This window comes from Trachemys scripta, chromosome 16, assembly GCF_013100865.1.
Source record: "Trachemys scripta elegans isolate TJP31775 chromosome 16, CAS_Tse_1.0, whole genome shotgun sequence".
NCBI lineage: Eukaryota > Metazoa > Chordata > Testudines > Emydidae > Trachemys > Trachemys scripta.
Window position 1 is genome coordinate 17,904,861 of NC_048313.1, and position 19,777 is coordinate 17,924,637.

The window sequence follows — 19,777 nt, forward strand, 5'->3', positions numbered from 1 at the left end:
CAGGGGGACTATAGTTATTTTCTGCAGGGGAGGGGGGTTTGGCGGGGGATGCCTGTCCTAGCTAAGAGGCAGTGATGGCAGCTGTAGGAGCCGGTAGTCCTGGATCAAGGTAGGGCAGTTGTGAGGGCTGGAGGTGGCGGTGGGGACAAAAGGGTGAGGGTAGTTGCGGCGGCTCCTTGTGGTCTTGAAGAAGCAGGGAGCCTCAGGCATTGGTGCAAGGCCTATATTTAACCGTTAGCTCAACAGTTCAATGCGTGAACCTCGATTTGCTAACTCAGAATCCCTAAACTGTGTCACGAGGGCTCTCTCGACTGCTTCCTGTAAGAGAGCTGCAATGTCTGCAGGATGGCGCTGTGCCACAGCAGCGCTCTGGAGGTAGACATGACAGTCATGGGGGAGGCCCTCGGGGGAAGTGGTGGGGTCTGTGACATTGCTGGGTGCCACTGGAGGGGTTAGTGCACATTTGTCCCACTGCAGTCGATTGGGTTCATAATTTGCCTTGAGTAACGTGAGCTGCTGGCTTTTCCCGAGGTGTCACAATCTTTAAATCGCTTCAGGAATCTTGGCTACTTGCCATTAACAAAACTACTACTTTTCTCTGAATTTTCCTTGGGGGCAGTGGCTCCCTCTGGTTTTGGATGTTCTCCTGGGGCTGGGGTACTGTGAGGATGAGGATCTTATAAAAGCTTGACTAGAACTCAAATTACAAACCCTCCAAGGCCACTATATTCTCTCCCCCCCTTTTTTTTTCTTTAACTCTGTCTTGAATCTGTAACTCTCATAGAACCATTTATATTGGCATTAGATTTGATAGAGCTTTTAACAACCATCACAAGAGTCCTGCTTTGACCTGATGGTGACACACTAAAGCCACACCTCCTTGATGGTGACACATTAAAGCCACACCTCCTTGCCATTGCTAGCTATCTTACATGCAGCTGAACCAACACGTAGAAATTATTTATTTTAAACACATGATATTGACCTGATGAGAAAAAACAAACTGTAGAGCCAACTGCGGTAAGATATTAAGCAGGACTTCCTATTGGCCTTCGCTTTAAGAGCAATGCTACTATACACCTACTTACTTTTGAGACATTAAGATGCATGTCGCTTTAATGGAATGTCAACTTTAGCATGAATTAATAAAGGGGTAAGGAAGAGTAATGAATGTGGGAGAGCCTGGGATTGGGAGCAGGTCCTCTCTTACTTTGGGGACTATATCTGTTTCTCACTTCAGTTGTTATGCCCCCTCTCTTTTGTAGAAACCAAGTATCTTCTCTCTGAACTCTGCCTTCTGCAACTTGAGGCACATGGAGTGACAGTGTTTAATTGTAAACATTAAGATCATTAACAGATGCTCTCTGGAAATTGCACTTATGACAACCTGTTATCAGTAGCTTCAAATGATACAGGATCTAATATTCTTGATGTCCCAGTAAGTGTCCTAGTTCTGTGGCAGAGTCTCAACATTTTGTGACTTGCAAGTCTAAGCAGTGAAATGCCCAACTCTGAATAAGCGGATCTGCATAGGAAGATAATTTAATTTTGCAGTAGCCTAGTTCCTTTAAAGGATTTTAACAGAACAGAAATTATTTTTTCCTTTAAATTCTGACCAGAGTGCAAGTATTGCCTGAACATGACTGAGTGGACTTTACTCAGTACCTGACATAGTTGTAGGCCTGCAGGGCATTTCCTTCCCTCTTGCGCCCTCTGCCTCTAATTATATGTGTAAAACATCTGCGATTTCAATCCCTTGTGGTCCTCTCTCTCGGATCCGTAAAGAAGTGGCTTTCCCATAAACTCAATTTCCTGTCCCATTTCTGTAATGGCAGTTCAGTTAACACTGACCAAATTCTCTTCTGCTTCTTAGGTCAATATCCGACACAGCCATCCTACCCAGTGCAACCTCCTGGTAATCCTGTGTACCCACAGACAATGCCTCTTCCTCAAGCACCACCTTATACCGATGCACCTCCTGCTTACTCTGAGGTACGCAATATGTCCCTTTTGTGTTCTTGCTCCACACCTGAGAAGTAAACTTGAACTGGTTACAAATGAATACTTAATACCGGCATTTGTTAGCCTGGAATGACCATTTGCACCTCCCAAGACTGAGCAGCAATCAGTCTGGCAGCTCTGTCTAGTGAGAAATGTGCTGAGTTAGGGGATGCCATTCTGACTGCTAATTAGAAAAGCATACTTTATGTACTTTGGGAGCTGTTCCAGGTTTCAAAATCCTTCTCTCTCTCTCTCCCGCCTTCAGAAATCAGTAAAACATTAGTTAATAGCTTTGGCTAAATGCTCAAGCATAAGACTCAGTAAAAATTAATTGACATTGCCCTCTGCCAGAGGCTTCATGTGTGGATACAAACATTTCTGTTCTGGAATGGGAAAAAATACTTGTTCTGTGATCTGGCTGAAATCCACAAATAACATTTCCTTTCCCAAATCCATTTAAAATGCCAGAAACTTTAGTCAAAGCTTCCCTTGGAGTTGCCACTAGAGCTAACCTGTGTAGGCAAAAGCCAATAAGATGGTTCTTCTGGATTGATTCTGGCAGACAATCGGGAAGCACCATGCTTCAAATTGGCATAATCTGAACAAACTCCTCTCTCCCTCCAGATGGAGTTGTGCTTTCAGGGAAGGGAGTGGGATTACCACTGTACTTGAGGGAGGGCGGCAGCCCTATGACAAACTATCAGAGCTTTGAGAGAGAATCTGCATAAATGGTTCTGGGGCGAGCAAAATCTTATAACTTCCTTGTGTTTCTCGTTCTAGCTCTATCGTCCAAGCTTTGTGCATCCAGGGGCTGCCACCGTACCTACTATGTCTGCTGCATATCCTGGTGCTTCTCTGTACCTACCCATGGCACAGTCTGTGGCTGTTGGCCCAATGGGCTCTTCAGTTCCAATGGCATATTATCCTGTAGGTCCTGTCTACCCTCCTGGGTCAACTGTCCTTGTTGAAGGTGGCTTTGATGCCGGAGCGAGGTTTGGGGCTGGTGCCACTGGTAGTGTTCCTGTAAGTATAAATGTATTGTGGAAACCCTGCATGTCTCATTTTCAGAGTCACATGGGAGGCTGACAACATAGGCTATTCTAAACGTTTATCAGAAGGTGCTTGTGTCCGTATTTAGGAGCAATCGGCTGCTAGGAGAGAACCGGTGTGAGCGACCTGTGCTTGTAGAGCTTATGGTGTTCTGTTGCAGTCTTTTTCTGCCATCACATCTCTGCTTGGCTTTGAGGGGGATAAAAAAAGCCAGGGCGGCATTCATAGTCTTAATTCTTGCCTATCCTGTTGCCTCACCAATTCTGTCCTCTGAATGGAGCAGGGATGACTCTACTAGTTCAAACCAGGTGATCAGGGTGTTGCCCAGCTGTTTGTGTACTATTACGTGCAAGCATGGTTCAGTAGCTAGCTATGGGTGCATTGATAGTAATTATTCTGTGTTGAAAAGGAGTGCCCGGTTCACTGTAATCCAATACATCTTGTCTACCCGGCTGAGGTGCCAAGGTGGCATTGCCCTCTGATCCTCTTAACTAATCCTCTCTTTGTTTTTCAGCCGCCACCTCCTGGCTGCCCTCCCAATGCAGCCCAGCTGGCAGCCATGCAGGGTGCCAATGTGTTAGTGACGCAGCGGAAGGGAAGCTACTTCATGGGGGGCTCGGATGGTGGCTACACTATCTGGTGAACAAAGAGGCTATGTTTGTTTAAGGAAAGACATCACATACTGTCAGCACTTCTCACAATGTAACTGCTTTAGTCCTATTAACCTGAAGTTGCAGTTTAGACACATAACGGTGGGGTGTCTTCCTGGTGCCCAACCCTTCAGGCACTTTTAAAACGTAATAAGAAACCATGTAATGGTAGCAGTGCCTCTATTAAAGAGGGGTTAATTCATGAAATGAATGTGAGCTAAGCAGCCCCACAGATCTTCCTTTAATTCCACTGGAGTAATACTGCAGCACTGTCTCTTGGCTTTTATTAATCAACTGTTTATAAATTAGGGGGGCGGGAGGAGAAGGGTAGGAAGGAAATCTGACTTCAAAGTATCAAATTATAATTCTTGCAGCTCCATCTCAAATCTATTGCTTATCAATAGGAGTGAGATACATGCATCCTCTTTCTCCTTCCATAGAATCAATGGTGCTGGATAGAAAGCCAGTCACATTCATTTCTCTGGTGGCCACATAGGGCTTTTTCTCCCTCGCGACTTCACAGTAGAATGGATCCCTCGAAGCACTCTCTGTGCTCGCATTCACTCTTCATTTTTCTCCAGGAAGGTATGCAGCTAGGATGTGACATGGGATGTTCTTTTGATACGTTCCCAGTAGCGTTGGGACTTCTTTGCACGTTGAGTCTAATCAAAGCCATGCTTTGGTGCCTGAAACACGGTGCAACTCCTGTTCGAACGTTTCATTAAATGCAAACTAGACTTTTAAAACTACAGCTTAATAACAAAACCACATTTTAAAAGCAACTTGGTGTCTTGGCAGCAAAACTTAAGGCTATTACTCAGAATAGAGAGACGGGTTTCCATCTGTGCTCGAGTGTGTAGCAACTGTCAATCAACACACAAGTTAGCTTGGTGAATGGCTTGTTTTATGAATGCATCCTTTAAAAAATGACTTGAGTATAATGAAGTCTTATTAGGGTTAAGAAGAATATTTCAGGGATCCTCAATCTTTTGGTTTTTGTTTTATGAAGAAAAAAAAATCAGATTTGGTGAATATATTTTATCTTGAGGTTTCAGTTGAATCTAAATCTCTGTATTGTATGTTGTGTTAAACCGTACAACTGACTGTTCTGGAAGTTCAGCATTATGTCTCTCTGTATACACTGTGGTGCACTTAACTTGTGGATTTTTTTTATACTAAAAAAAGTAGAATAAAGACTATTTTGAAAATTTGAATAAAGTGACAAAGTTGCATTAGACCTCACACAGAACTCCTGATCATTACTCAGCTTGGTGGTGGTGGTTTTTTTATTTATTTTAAAGGCTTGCATCTTCTTTCCTGCCTTCTTGCAAACTTCATCTTAAATAGGTTTTGTGAAAGGGGAACTTTTCTTAAGAGGTGAGGAGAACCCTGTAGATCTCCTGAGAGCATTTCACACTAGTCTAACCTAACACAGGGAAGGATGAAAGGAAAGAATGAAGTGAAATTTGAGTCAAGCTGTTGGTTTGTGAGGATATCGCAGACTGGCATGATGGGTAAGTGGACTTGTGGTACAATAGAGGTTCATGCCAAATTGAAGGATTTTTAGTTTCTTGGAAACGGTCATCCTGCTTCAGAAGTTAAGCAATACATGGCATGTTGAGTCATCTAGAGTGATTCAGTCAAACAACTCTGTAGGGCTAAAGCAAACATAAGGGCAGAGTAGTTTCAGGCACCTTTTTTTCATCCCTAAAAGGGAATTACTGCTGATAGAGGTAAAGCACTTTGAATTTTAGCACTTCATTCAGCCTAAGATCATGTTGCTTGCCCTAAAGAGGGGTGTTTTCCTTTTGGTGGTGGCACTAGTGACACCAAACTAAGGTACTGTGCAGAACAGTGATACAACAGCCTACATCATGTCGAGGCCTGACTTTCTTGTGTTGAGGGACTTGTTTACATGAAATAAGCTGCTAGCCTCACCGCTTGTAAGAATGTAAGAGGAAGTGTTGTGCTTAATTAGATCATGGATCTGTCTGGTCTCAAACACTGGCCAGTACCACATGCAACACCTCAAAGTGAAAGAAACCCTGTAGTGGAAAACACTGAATAAACTGCTCATAAGGCCAGTTTCTTTAATTGGCCTCTGTCAGCTAATGGCCGTCCTTATTTTGAGAGGCAGTGTGCTCCAAGGGTTAAGACACTGGGTTAGGATCAGGAGCCCTGGGTTCTTTTCCAGCTCTGCCACTGACTTGCTGTGTGACCTTGGGCAAGTCACTTTCCCTGTCTGTGCTTCCAATTCCCCTCCCACTTGGTGGCCTTTTAGACTAAATTCTTTGGGGCAGGGACTTGCTAAGTAATTGTACAGAGCCTAGCATGATGGAGGCCTCTAGGAATTACAACACAAATAATAACTTTGGCCCTTAATCTAGTCCCCCCTTCCTTTAGGCAACCTTAACATTCTTTGCTCGAGGAGAGAAACTCTAGACCAGGGGTAGGCAACGTATGGCACGCATGCCAAAGGTGGCACATGAGTGATTTTCAGTGGCACTCACACGTCCTGGTCCGGGGAGCTCTGCATTTTAATTTAAATTAAACTTCTTAAACATTTTAAAAACCTTATTTACTTTACATACAATAGTTTAGTTATATATTATGGACTTATAGAAAGACCTTCTAAAAATGTTAAAATGTATGACTGGCACGTGGAAACCTTAAATTAGAGTGAATAAATGAAGACTCGGCACACCACTTCTGAAAGGTTGCCAACCCCTGCCCTAGATGTTTATTAGTCCATATTACAAACCGTACAAGGAAGTGCACGGTCATCACAGCTAGCACTTTTACATTGTAGTGCTTCCAACCAAATCACTTACTAAGTGGGAGATCCTTGCCTTCAGTTTAACAATCATTCTACGCAGTGGAACAATGGTTGAGGTTAGCATTGTGCACATGTTAAATTAATCCAAGAAGGAAAAATGTAATAAATTAGGAAAAAAAAGTCTCTAGATCCCAGAGTCCAGGAAACATGGGCAACTTAGCGTCAAACGTGAGTCCGGTGTAGAAGCTGTTAGCCCCACTGAATGGGTTATATAAAATATTCCTCCTTTTCTCCTTTGGAAGGGAGGTTCTCCATCTGTACTGACACATCTGCTTCTGGTTGCTCATAGGTATGGTAGCTACCTTTATTCTTGTACAGGTATATGATGATCACTACCAGGACTGTCAGGAGTGTGATGAAAACCACTGTGATGACACCTTCCAAAGAAAACGAAAGCCAGATTAGGATATAGCCTTGCACAGGTCAGCCTCTAGCTGCTCACTTAGAAATCTGCTTGATCTGTAATAGTACTAGCATTGGTCATAAGAGCAACAGAACAATATGGGATGCTCTCAGGGCTACGTTTATTTCAAAGGGGGAAAATAGTATAAAAGGGTATATTAAAAAATAATTCACTGTAGCGGACAAAGAAGAGGTACAGAGGGGTACAGTGCTAGCCTGGGATTTAAGTCTAGACTCCGTTCCCTGCTGTGTCCCAGACTTCATGTGTGACCTTGGCCATGGCACTTGGGCCAGATTTTTAAAAGGCATTTTGGGTCCTAAAGATGCAGATTGAAAATCCCACTAGGTGCCTATCTGCATCTGGTCATACAACAGGGCCAGGGAGCAGTGGGAGAATGGTTGAGGGGAGATAGATAAGCCCTAGGCTAATTAAGGCATGGTTCCCTGTAGACTAGGGAAGGTTACTACAGGTTAATTGGAGTACCTGTAGTCAATTAAGGCCCTGTCAGGAACTTATTTAAAAAGCCCTGCTTCAGGCAAATAGGGTGATGCAAGGAAAGAGAGAGGACTGGAGTTTAGAGGTGGGTTGCTGAGAACTGAAAGACCAGAGAACCGGGAGAAAGGAGACCCTGCCCCAACGTCAAGGACTGAATGTAACCCTACCCAAGGGGGAAGAGGTGAAGAAACCCGCTGGGGCTCAGAGTGCAGCGCAAACCCAGACCCCTTCCCTACTTCCCTCCTCTACCACCTTCCCAGGCCACTAGCGGGGCCCTCGCTGCCCCAAGAGCAGAGGTGAGGGGTGGTGTCCTAGCCCTCCCACAAAGAAAAACATAAGAACGACCATCCCAACATCAGCCATTGTGCCACAATCTTTAGGCACCTAAATACCTTTTAAAATCTATCTCTTGGTCTGTATGCCTCACTTCCTCATCTGTAAAGTGGAGAGAATAGGAAAGTACTATCTTATCTGGGTATTGTGTGAATTAATACGTTAAGAGTGTGAGAGGCTCAGATACCATGCTGAGGGGAACCATATAGTACTGTAATATCATTTGCTATCTTCATGCATGGATTTGGGGAATCAGTGTGGCGGGGACTGCACAGGAAAAGACGTGGGTTTCATGTCTGGCTCCGTGACTGGTGGTCTTGGACTTGCCACTCAACGTTTCTGTACCTCAGTTCCCAACCCAGAAAATGACAGTAATATCTCACTTGCTGTTGAGCCGCTTAAGCAATTGATGTTTGAGAGCTTCAGAAGCAAGATGGATTTGTCACTGTGTCTAGAAATGATAGGACACGCCTCTTTTTCCTGATCTTTAAATAGAATATCTTACGGAATATTAGTAAAGCAGCTGAGATTATGCGAAAGTGATAAACTGTTTTTTCTATCAGCAGTTGCTGACTACTGGTCTCTGTTACGGGAAGTTACTCCAGCATTTCAGCCATTAGCAGGCGGATCGCTCTTAACCAGCAATACACTATACCCTGAAGAGATGCTTCAGACAACGGCACCTGTAATAAAGTGTTACACTGGGAAATAAGGTATTGAAGCAACCTATGACAAGGCTTGGAGACTGGCTAAGAGGCAAGACTAACCTTATGTGCATGGACAGAGATGGAGGTGGTATTGATATGGTTGGGTGAGAATAACCCATAGATTTTTTTTTTTCTACATCCATTTCCTCTTTCTCTTAGTGTGTGTGTGTGGTTTTGTGTGTGTTTTTTTTTTTTAAATCCTGCCCTGAACTATATCTTTTGCCTCTTCTCTGTGCTTAGAACCTGGGCTGGGAGAAATTCACTGTTGCTTTAGCTTCATGTAGGCCATCTCTGGGGGGCCACTCTAGAATTGTTCTCAGTAAAAAGGGACTGAGAGGCTATTAAACTCCTCTGCCTGGAAAAGTTCAGCAGCTGTCAACTGGATAAAGTAACCTAGCTTCTGGTGCTGTTATCACAGTTAACCCCTCGGTGATATGACTTGGTGTCGTGCATTCTTGGCGTGCGTATCTACCGAGGCGAGTGCTGAAATTTTGTGCGTTAGCTGGGAGCTGCCAAGGTCATCCACGTTGCAATACAGCCCCTTGCAGCAGTGAAAAGAATCATTAATGCCTCAGCGTGGAAGAAAGATGAGTAAGTCCTGTAAGGTGAACTACTTTGATTAGGCTCTGAGTTTTACCCAGAAAGTGTCTATGTACCTATGTATCGTGGTACAGAGCAGAGTGATGGCCTGTGTGCTGGTTGGGATCAATGTGCAATGATAGGAACGTCCTACCTGCGATGACACCCACACTGGCTTCCTCTTGGAGAGACGGCGTATTTGTCCTCTTCAGGAAGGGGGTGGTCAGCTCTTCTTTACAATGCCGGGGGGGAAATTGAGAAGAGGGGGGAGGAAGAGGAAGAATGTAAGTGACACTATTATTGAAGCATCTTCAAGGCACTTACAGTAAAGCCTTTGGAGACATCTAGTTACACAAGAATAGGTCTTATGCTAAGACTTGTTTAGTAGCGTTGGTTGAACATTTTTCATTGAAACAGTTTTTGGTCTGAAAACAGGTTTAAAACAAAACGGAAGTATTTCTTCACACAACGCACAGTCAGTCTGTGGAACTCTTTGCTAAAGGATGTTGTGAAGGCTAAGACTATAACAGGGGTTCAAGAAAGAACTAGATAAGTTCATGGAGGATAGGTCCATCAATGGCTATTAGCCAGGATGGGCAGGGATGGTGTCCTTAGCCTTTGTTTGCCAGAAGCTGGAAATGGGTGACGGGATGGATCACTTGATGATTACCTGTTCCGTTCATTCCCTCTGGGGCACCTGGCATTGGCCACTGTCGGAAGACAGGATACTGGGTTAGATGGACCTTTGGTCTGACCCAGGATGGCCGTTCTTATGAAAATGCCCTTTTGGCAAAACCATTTTTTTGTTTTGTTGTGAAATTGTATTGACAACCTTTTGTTTAGAAAAAAATAGGAAGGGTTTTGAAAAATGTTAAAACATCCCAGTTTGACACTTTTAGATCAAGAAGTTTTGGTTTTTCCATGGCAAAATGACTCTGGTTTGAAGCTTACTTCATTATATATTTTTAAAAAATGGTTGAAATCCAAACTAAATGTTTTGATAGACCTAAAATGATTTTGGATTTTTGTCCCAGTTTGAGTCTTTTTTTTTTTTGTTCTCAAACTTCTTTTTCTTGCAGCATGGAAAATCAGTTTTCTGACCAATTCTGTCATTTACCACAGATGAACCCTGGAATGGGAGTGAAGTCTGGAAACTTTTAAACCACATGTTAATTGAACGATTTAGAGCAGTGGCCTTGATTAGCAGCCCAGAGGTACTCAATACTTTTAGCCAAATCTGTGGACTTTAATAGTGCAACATGCCTATTGGAATCTGAGTTTTGCTCAATTCAAGACCTGGTTTAAAAGGCAGAACTGATGTAACAGCATCTTTGCCATCATTCCGTGGCATTATGTAATCAGGCTGTCTCCTTGCACATCGTGTTATAAATAGCAGCACTGCTACCAGCAGGAATGGTCTGGCAGTAGCTCCGTTCCAAATTGTCTTACAAGTTCTCAACCTGAGACAATTTCTTCTGGCTACATTTTGCTTCAACGGGAGGTGGGATTCTTTGTTTAGGGATGTGGGTTTGTCTTCATGTGGGACAATTATAAAGGGGTCTTTTGGATAGGGGAAAAAACAGAAGCTGCATGCACAGCAGGTGTTTTTCCTGCAAAGTTTTCAGCAGAAACAAACTTGCATTCACAAATGCTTCTACAGTTTGGCTCATTATAAACTTCTGCCTCTCCTGCTAAGATGTTGTATTGTAAGATGAGGCCCCATATAAACCTGCCTCTTCATTTTGCATCATGCAGAAGGTGTTGCTTTACCTTGCCAGCTAGTAAACCAAGCTGTGATTTACTGACTCCTTACCAGGTTTGCAACCTGCCAAGCTTTCAAGCGCTTCATACCTGGAGGTGGTGGAGTAGCCCCCATGGATCTAGCTGAGTTGCAGGTGTTTTTATCCTTCCAATTTAAATTTTGGGATCTTTTAGAACTACAAAAACAGCAAGAAAAGTGATGTTAGATTTAGTAGTGTCTTACAATGGGGAATGTAACTCAGTTAATTACCCTTCTGCTTAGTTATGGTAGAATCTGAACTTTTTGATCAGTCACCCAACATCAAAAGCAGCACTTACTTTGAGAAGAAAACAAAACAGTCTAATTTGTGCAGACCTCATTGGGATAGTTGGGCCCAGGGTCAACCCAGGAGCAAGTTAAAACAAGCAGGGATTGGGAAAGCCCAGGTGACTATCCAGCATCTTCAAACACGTCCAGTTCGATTTGTTCGTTAAGCCAGGATCAGAGCAGACCAGTGATGAAGTGGGGAATTATCTCTAGCTGTGCAATTAGTTCTCTGATTCAATTTAAGCACATCTGACACTTTACACCTTTAAAATGCTTTCCATGCACTAACTAGTAAGTCCTTACAACTTCTACGCTATGCATATAATTTTTTGTCATAAAAGGGGACCATGAGGCACAGGCCACGTCTACACTATCAAGCTATTGGGGATAGATTTATTGCGTCTTGTCTAGATGCGATAAATCGATCCCTGTGTCGACACCCGTACTCCACCTCGGCAGGAGGGGTAAGTAGAGTCGACGGGGGAGCCCTGGCGGTTGACTTGCCACCGTGAGGACGGCCAGGTAAGTCAAACTAAGATACTTCGACTTCCACTACGCGAATAGCATAGCTGAAGTTGCGTATCTTAGATCGATTTCCCCCTTCCCTCCCCCCCCAGTGTAGACCAGCCCATAGATATGTTAAGGCCAGAAGATCTAAAGGTGGCCTTTGGTTTTGAGGGCTTTAGTTTTGAGTGCTTCTCATGAGCCACACTGGACCTGATTTTTTCCAGGGTGCTGGGCACAGCCACAGCTTCTGTTGACTTCATTAGGAGTGGTGGGTGCTCAGCCCTTTGAAAACCGGGCCCGAAGGGCACCCTCAATCAGAGGCCATTTTGAAAACTTTGGATTCAAGGCACATAGTCCTAGAAATTCTAAACAGACACTATGTTCATACCACTACACCAGTGGTTCCCAAACTTTAACAACCCGTGAACCCCTTTCATGAAAATATCAAATCTCGTGAACCCCCTCCTACAAATGAATATTTCCTGGGATTTTCTCCCTTACCTGAGCATAAATTATAGAAGCAGTGATCTTGGAAATAATTTGGTTTTTTTATGACACTCTTATGACACACTATTTATTATTACATTATTATTTATCATGACATTTTATTACATTATGAAAATGGCAACACTCTTCCAAGATTTCCCTTTTGTAGCTCATATCACTTTGATTAAGCCTCCTACATGTTTCATCCAGGAGTACCAGACGTGAAACAGCAGGAAGGTATTTAAGAGGCCAACTCAATAAAGAGTTCCTCCCACAAGCATTCAGGTCTTGAGCAGTCCAGGCAAACAACGCATGACTACAACAAAGCTTAAACTTGTTCTGCCAGGAAGTCATAGTCACGGGGCTTGGGCTGCCGGTCCCTGTGCGCGGGGTCTCTAGGGACGGCCCTGTCTGCAATTACAGAATTTTTTTTTTTTCTGAGAAGCCCCGATCCATTTCATGAACCCCAGTTTGGGAACCACTGCACTAAAGTTAGGGATTCTTGTTTTCAGTTTGACCTTTGCCATCACTCTCCTGATCAGAAGCACTCTTATTGCACTCCTTGGGTGGGTAATAGGGTTACCACCTTTGAAATGCACCCCCCCACACACACACCACACAAGGCAAGTCCACCGCACTCCTAATTACAAGGCAACTCTGCAACCCCCCACCGTCAGCAGCCACTTATGCTCTCTAGAGAGAGAACAGGTATACGTAAGACTGATAACAATGCAGGTCTCCTCACTCTTGCATGACTCAAATGCTCTCTCACAGGTGTGCAGTGTGCTTGTGGGCAGTCAGCTACTGTATTTTCAACAGGTTTGATCTGTTCTCACTTAAACTGTGGAAGTGGGAACCACTGCAGCATCTTTAGCTAGACACAAACTTTTAACATTAGGTATCCCAGTGTAGTGGTAGGTATCCCATGGGGGAGGGGAGGGGGAAAAAACCCGGCAGAGTAAATTATTTTTCTGGCAACTAGCAAATCCACTAAAAAAACTGGCCAGGCTGGTCAAATACCAGCCAGCTGGTAACCCTAGTGGGTAAATACATGTATACAAAGAGACTGAAGAGGTAGGTGAGAACTTCTAGACTCTTATTACAAGAGCATGTCATTTGACAGGGTTTGTGTGTGAACTTGCTCCATTTTTATTAATTGTCAGGGGGATGCTCAATTAATAGATTTGATTGGTTTCTAAAATCTAATAACTGTGAATCTCAGTGCGTAAGCAAACTCTGAACAGGAAGAGTAAAGCCTTTAACATGGAAAAAATAAGGAGTTCTAGATAACTGGCTCTACCCCAAGCAAGCGGAGATGTCTTACCACATTCTGCTATACTGCAGTTTGCATTGCCTAAGGCCTTGTCAGAGGAACCGCCCTCATATCTGCAGCTCTAGTTTAAATGGCAGTTGCAGTTAGATCTCGGTGTATTTTATTAGGTAGGGCTCTGCCTCATACACCTTGTTCTAAAGGCTGCCTGCCTAAGAGCAAATGACTCACGCAAGCACTTGTAATAAACTTGGCAGCTGCTTCCCTACTCAAATCAAGTGAATCAGCTGCTGTTCAGGAACCGACCACTAGGTGTCAGGCGAAAATAAATTTTAAAACAGCAGTTCAAGCAACATTTCCTCATGCTAATTTTTTCCCCCTACTTTTACTCACACCTTCTTATCAACTGTTGGAAATGGTTTCAGGGTAGCAGCCGTGTTAGTCTGTATTCGCAAAAAGAACGAGGAGTACGTGTGGCACCTTAGAGACTAACAAACGTATTTGTGCATAAGCTTTCGTGGGCTACAGCCCACTTCATCAGATGCATCCGAAAGCTTATGCTCAAATAAATTTGTTAGTCTCTAAGGTGCCACAAGTACTCCTGTTCTTGTTGGAAATGGGCCATCCTGATTATCACTACAAGTTTTTTTTTTTTTTTTTTTTTTTTCTTCTCCTGCTGATAATAGCCCACCTTAACTGATTACTCTCGATATAGTTAGTATGGCAACACCCATTTATTCATGTTCTCTGTGTGTGTGTGTGTGTGTGTGTGTGTAAAATTATATAATCTTCCTACTGTATTTTCCACTGCATGCATCCGATTAAGTGGGTTTTAGCCCATGAAAGCTTGTGCTCAAATAAATTTGTTAGTGCCACAAGGACTCCTCGTTCTTTTTGCTGATACAGACTATCACGGCTTTCCCCACCCCCGGCCTGACCCAAATTGGGTCAGAGAAGTGTCCAGTTTCTACTTCAGTGTCAGTCTTTGTATTTAAAAGCACCTTGGTAACTTAAGAGCATAGGGCACAATGTGAGGCTGTAAACCCAGATGTTACCTATTGAAACTGAAAGCTCTAAATTAGTTTCTACTCTTCACACTCCATTTTAGTCTGCAGTTGACTTAGGGCCAGATGGTATCTGCTCGTTAACCAGCTTATTATCATCTTATGTTCTCCCCACGTGTGTTGTGTCCACCTGTTGTCTCTCATTTTATACCTGCATTTTAAGCTGTCCGGGGCAGGTCCTGCCTTTTTGTTACACGTTTGTACAGTGCCTAGAACAATCACTCTGGGATCTTATTTAGATCTTACTGTAACACCTAATGAGAGGCCTGCACAGCCCAGCAGGAGTAAAGGAGAGGAAGACCGCCCCTTATATCCCCTAGCACGGGGCACAGTGAAGTGGACAGAAGCAGTCTTTGTAAGACCAGTAGCCAGGAGTGGCAGGGTTTTTGCCACCGTAGGCAGCAGCGCTCTTCCTCCGAGCATTCAGGGGGCCTGGGGTCTTCGGCAGCGGGGGTTCTTCTGCTCCGTGTCTTCGGGGCACTTTGGCGGCGGGTCCCGGAGCGAGTGAAGGACCCGGCGCTGAATTTCTGCCGAAGATCCGGAGCGGAAGGACCCCCCGCTGCCGAATTTCCGCTGAGGGCGGCAAAATGCCGCCCCCGGCGACCGCCTAGGGTCGCCTAGTGGAAGCACCGGCCCTGCCAGTAGCTTCTCTCATACCTGTGCAGGCCGGCAGGGGCAGAAACTTCATTTGAACCCCTCCCCACCTTCTTCCCCTCCCAAATTGCATCCGAGCTGAGCCAGCCTGAGGTGGGAAGTAATCCGCTGCTGGTCTATCCCAATAGCAGAGTCCATCTTGGAGCAAGGGGAAGCAGTGAGCTGTGACTCTTGAGTCACAGTTTGTCCCATGATCTGCTCTTAGAGCTCCACACTGCCTCTGCCGCAGGCCAGACTGAGAGACCACACACTAGCCCTTCATTTGCTTGGGCTCCTATTGAGCTGGGCCCTGAAATGTGAGCACAAAACATACCTAGTTCCAACCCACAAAACTCAGCTACAGAGCAATCCAGGAGTCACTGTGACCTGCACACACTAATGCCATAGTGAGAGACTAGAAATAAATTCTACTTCCAGAATGAATCAGACAGCAGTTAAAGGTAAGTGCACCCTGTCTGCCAAAAGGGTGAAATCAGTGAAAGAAACCTGTAAAACTTTCTCTCTCATTGTCCCCATTGCTTTCAGATGCTACAAGGCAGTACCGGAGCATGAGGCCCTTGTAAATCAGGGAAGGTAGGCGTGACTGTGTATAATGCGGTCAGTGTTGGGCAGGGGTGAGCAAACTTTTTGGCCTGAGGGCCACGTCGGTGAATAGAAATTGTATTGTCGGCCATGAATGCTCAGAAAATTGGGGTTCGGGAGGGGGTGAGGGCTCTGGCTAGGGGTGCGGACTCTGGGGTGGGGCTGGGGACGAGAGGTTTGGGGTGCAGGTGGGTGCTCTGGGTGCTCTGGGCTGGGATCGTGTTTGGAAGGTGGGAGGGAGATCAGGGCTGGGGCAGAGGTGTGGGGAGAGGCTCAGGGGTGCAGGCTCCAAGCGGCACTTACCTCAAGTGGCTCCCAGAAGCAGCGGCATGTCCCTTCTCCGCCTCCTACGCGAGGCGCAGCCAGGCGGCTCTGCGCACTGCCCTATCCTCAGGCACCGCCCCTGCCGCTCCCATTGGAGCGCCGGAGGGGGCCATTGGAGCGTGGCCTTGACGCGGCTTCCAGGAGCCACGTGGAGTGGTCCCTGACCCAGCGCCCCGGTTGGAGCCCCGGAGTGGGGCAAGCCCCAGACCCCGCTCCCCAGCGGGAGCTCGCAGCCGTAGTTTGCCCACCCCAGTGTAGGGCCGAAGGAGAACCCCAATGAGGAGAGCATGCTCCCAGCTTGCTAGCTGCGCAGTGAACCTCAGTCCAAGCACTGGAGGGAAGAGAGTGTCTTGCAAAGCGGAGCCCCAGCAAGGGGTTTACCTTACAAAGGTGCTGACTCAGGCCTCTCCGAAGCTCCAGTCCTGCAAGGTGCCGAGCACTCTCACCCTTGACGTCAGTGGGACTAGTCACTTGAGTCCTGATTTAGGGCCAGTCTCTGAAAGGACAAACCACCAGCTCCTTTGGGAATCCAGCTCTGATTTTAAGAGGCTCTACTCTCTAATGCTCCGTTCCTTTCCAGCCTCCTTGCTGATTGGGTGTAGTTCCATAGGCAGTGACTCACTTCCCTAACACACTGAATATTTACTAATCTGTAAGTGTTTTTAAAGCGACATGGTGTTGCATATAGCTGTGCACGGAACCAAGGTTTTGGTGCACTGACCGTTGCGAAAAAGAAACCGTTCACGGGGAAGCGAAACCAACATTTTTTGCCACCAAAAAAGTTAAAAAAATTTTTTTTTAAAAAAAAGAGTCATCTTGGGGTTCAATGAAATGTTTCGTTTGACCCAAAACACGTAGTTTCCAGGCATTTTAAAAATCGAAGCAAAGGCAATCAGTCACAAAGGGAAGGATGATGGTGCTAACGCCCCATAACCATTACCCCCGTGCTTAGAGCGTGCACCGACCTGGCACATAGAAGACACATGTTTGAATCTGTTCTGAAGCAGGGACTTTGAACCCAGCTTCCCACACGTGTGCCTGAATCACCTGGGTATAGGGCATGCTGTGGTGGGGGTTTCAATCTCTTTCTTCTGTGGCAGCTGTTCCACTTTATATCAATCGATTTTCATTGGAGCAGGGACTGCAACCCAGGCCTTCCACATCCCAGAGTCTTATTTTCTCTTGCTAGCCCCATTTGTATTGCAGTAGCAGCTAGGGCCCCAGTCTTGAGCCAGGATGCATTGTGCTAGGCGCTGTATAAACTCAGAACAAAAAAGATGTCCCTAGCCCAAAGAGCTTACCAGCCGTGTCATGCTGCCATGGTCAGGGATGCCTGCACAGTAGAGGCTGGATGGAGACCCCCCCCCCCCCCCCCTCAGTTTGTAAACAGCAACGTGACTATCAAACCTAAACTAGATTCCAACCAGTGACCTAAAGGCTCAATCTCTCCCTGCCAATGACCCTAGACAGCTGGGTCCCCCCTCTAAAGAGTCGTCTTTAGATTAGATTTCCAGAAAGCCTTTGACAAGGTCCCTCACCAAAGGCTCTTACGTAAATTAAGTTGTCATGGGATAAGAGGGAAGATCCTTTTATGGATTGAGAACTGGTTAAAAGACCGGGAACAAAGGCTAGGAATAAGTGGTAAATTTTCAGAGTGGAGAGGGGTAAACGAGTGGTGTTCCCCAAGGGTCACACCTAGGACCAATCCTATTCAACTTATTCCTAAATGATCTGGAGAAAGAGGTAAACAATGAGGTGGCAAAGTTTGCAGACGATACTAAACTGCTCAAGATAGTTAAGACCAAAGCTGACTGTGAAGAACTTCAAAAAGATCTCACAAAACTCAGAGATTGGGCAACAAAATGGCAAATGAAATTTAATGTGGATAAATGTAAAGTAATGCACATTGGAAAAAATAACCCCAACTATACATACAATGTGATGGGGGCTAATTTAGCTACAACTAATCAGGAACAAGATCTTGGAGTCATCGTGGATAGTTCTCGGAAGATGTCCATACAGTGTGCAGCGGCAGTCAGAAAAGCAAACAGGATGTTAGGAAACATTAAAAAAGGGATAGAAAATAAGACTGAGGATATCTTATTGCCCTTATATAAATCCATGGTACACCTACATCGTGAATACTGCATACAGATGTGGTCTCCTCATCTCAAAAAAGATTTACTGGCATTAGAAAAGGTTCAGAGAAGGGCAACTAAAATGATTAGGGGTTTGGAACGGATCCCATATGAGGAGAGATTAAAGAGGCTAGGACTTTTCTGCTTGGAAAAGAGACTAAGGGGGGGATAGGATAGAGGTATATAAAATCATGAGTGATGTGGAGAAAGTGAATAAGGAAAAGTTATTTACTTGTTCCCATAATAGAAGAACTAGGGCCCACCAAATGAAATTAATGTGCAGCAGGTTTAAAACGAATAAAAGGATGTTCTTCACACAGCGCACAGTCAACCTGTGGAACTCCTTTCCTGAGGAGGTTGTGAAGGCTAGGACTATAACAGGGTTTAAAAGAGAACTAGATAAATTCATGGAGGTTAAGTCCATTAATGGCTATTAGCCAGGACGGGTAAGGAATGGTGTCCCTAGCCTCTGTTTGTCAGAGGGTGGAGATGGATGGCAGGAGAGAGATCACTTGATCATTACCTGTTAGGTTCATTCCCACTGGAGCACCTGGCATTGGCCACTGTGGGTAGACAGGTTACTGGGCTAGATGGACCTTTGGTCTGACCCAGTATGGCTGTTCTTATGTCTCTAACAAGCCCATCATATTCTGGCGTGGTTCTAGCTTCTGCTCTTTGTATTCCGCATGCTCTGTTTCGTCTGTTTATTTGGGGAGGATTTTTCACTTCCTCCACATTCCTACGGAAGCCCGGTTGACCATTCAACCGCACTTGTGAGAGGCTTTTATTTGCTGAATTTACACTCCAGTGCAAACACAGCGCCTTGATGCTGCAGTAGCTTCTAGAGGGAAACTCTGAAAGAGGAATAGAGATGACGGGGGAGCAGCATTCTGGCTTTTGCGTCCTCCCTCTGCTGCCAACACAGTCCAGAAGTTGAAAATCCTCTGGGCCTGGACCTGTCATGTGCTGAGCTCCCGCACGCACCCACCGAGGGCAGTACCCGTCAGGATTTGACCCACTGGGCCAGATTCTCAGAAGTGCTTAAGCACCCAGCAACTCTCACTGAGGGGCCTACGTGGGAGCTAAGTTCTTTCCGAAAAACTGTCCCTGTGGTGTTTGCAGTTAATCCACTCCACCCGAGCCTTCACCAGGGTCTCCCCCTGGTTTGTCTCTCCCTTCTGCCAGACCATATTCAGCTGTGGGGATGGACTGGGAGTTGATGGACACCCCAGGTGAGCGGACATGGCTTGTAAAGTGGATCAGAACCAGTAGTGAAGGTGAAAGTAAGTTTCTATCCCCAAAACAGCACTATGCTGCCAGGAAACCCCCCTCCCCCCACCTTCTTACCTGATACCATGTCATCAGAGTAAAACACTCCAGCAGCGTGAGGGGTTTGAAGACTTCCCTTCCACCACCTGTTCTCACACAGCTCCTGAAACTGCTGGGAGGCGAAGGCGTTCCCTTCCCGCCTCACCTTTCCAGTTTCCCCACATTGATGATAAAAGGCACAGTCATCCGAATGCCTTCCCTTTGTTAACTCTTCGTTGGCAGGTGAGAAACAGACTAAATATGAGAGGCCACAGTTGTGGGACCTTCCCACCGATCGATAGATGCACACACAAGGGTCAGG

At 45.4% G+C, this 19,777-nt stretch overlaps 2 protein-coding genes across 4 annotated transcripts in view; one reads left to right on the top strand and one right to left on the bottom strand.

Annotated features, from left to right (window-relative positions):
* Positions 1-4,943, top strand: part of DAZAP2 (DAZ associated protein 2) — a 5,691-nt gene extending 748 nt beyond the window's left edge. Inside the window, exons 2-4 of the mRNA XM_034792651.1 lie at positions 1,874-1,992; positions 2,782-3,024; positions 3,566-4,943. Coding sequence (XP_034648542.1) covers positions 1,874-1,992; positions 2,782-3,024; positions 3,566-3,694 — 491 coding nt within the window. The 3' untranslated portion in view covers positions 3,695-4,943. The remainder of the gene's footprint in view (positions 1-1,873; positions 1,993-2,781; positions 3,025-3,565) is intronic.
* A 1,470-nt stretch (positions 4,944-6,413) lies between these two features.
* On the bottom strand, positions 6,414-19,624 carry SMAGP (small cell adhesion glycoprotein). 3 transcript variants are annotated; one of them, XM_034793134.1, is made up of 5 exons: positions 19,495-19,624; positions 16,391-16,505; positions 10,906-10,991; positions 9,209-9,286; positions 6,414-6,914 (listed from the first exon to the last, which is right to left on the bottom strand). In XM_034793134.1, exons 3-5 carry the CDS (start codon positions 10,928-10,930, stop codon positions 6,745-6,747), a joined length of 273 nt encoding a protein of 90 aa, XP_034649025.1. In that variant the 5' UTR covers positions 10,931-10,991; positions 16,391-16,505; positions 19,495-19,624; the 3' UTR covers positions 6,414-6,744. The 3 variants fall into 3 exon arrangements, with proteins under 3 accessions (XP_034649025.1, XP_034649027.1, XP_034649026.1); XM_034793136.1 differs by lacking the exon at positions 19,495-19,624 and having other exon boundaries at positions 9,209-9,283; positions 16,391-16,741; XM_034793135.1 differs by lacking the exon at positions 19,495-19,624 and having other exon boundaries at positions 16,396-16,736.
* Between the last annotated feature and the right edge of the window lie 153 nt (positions 19,625-19,777).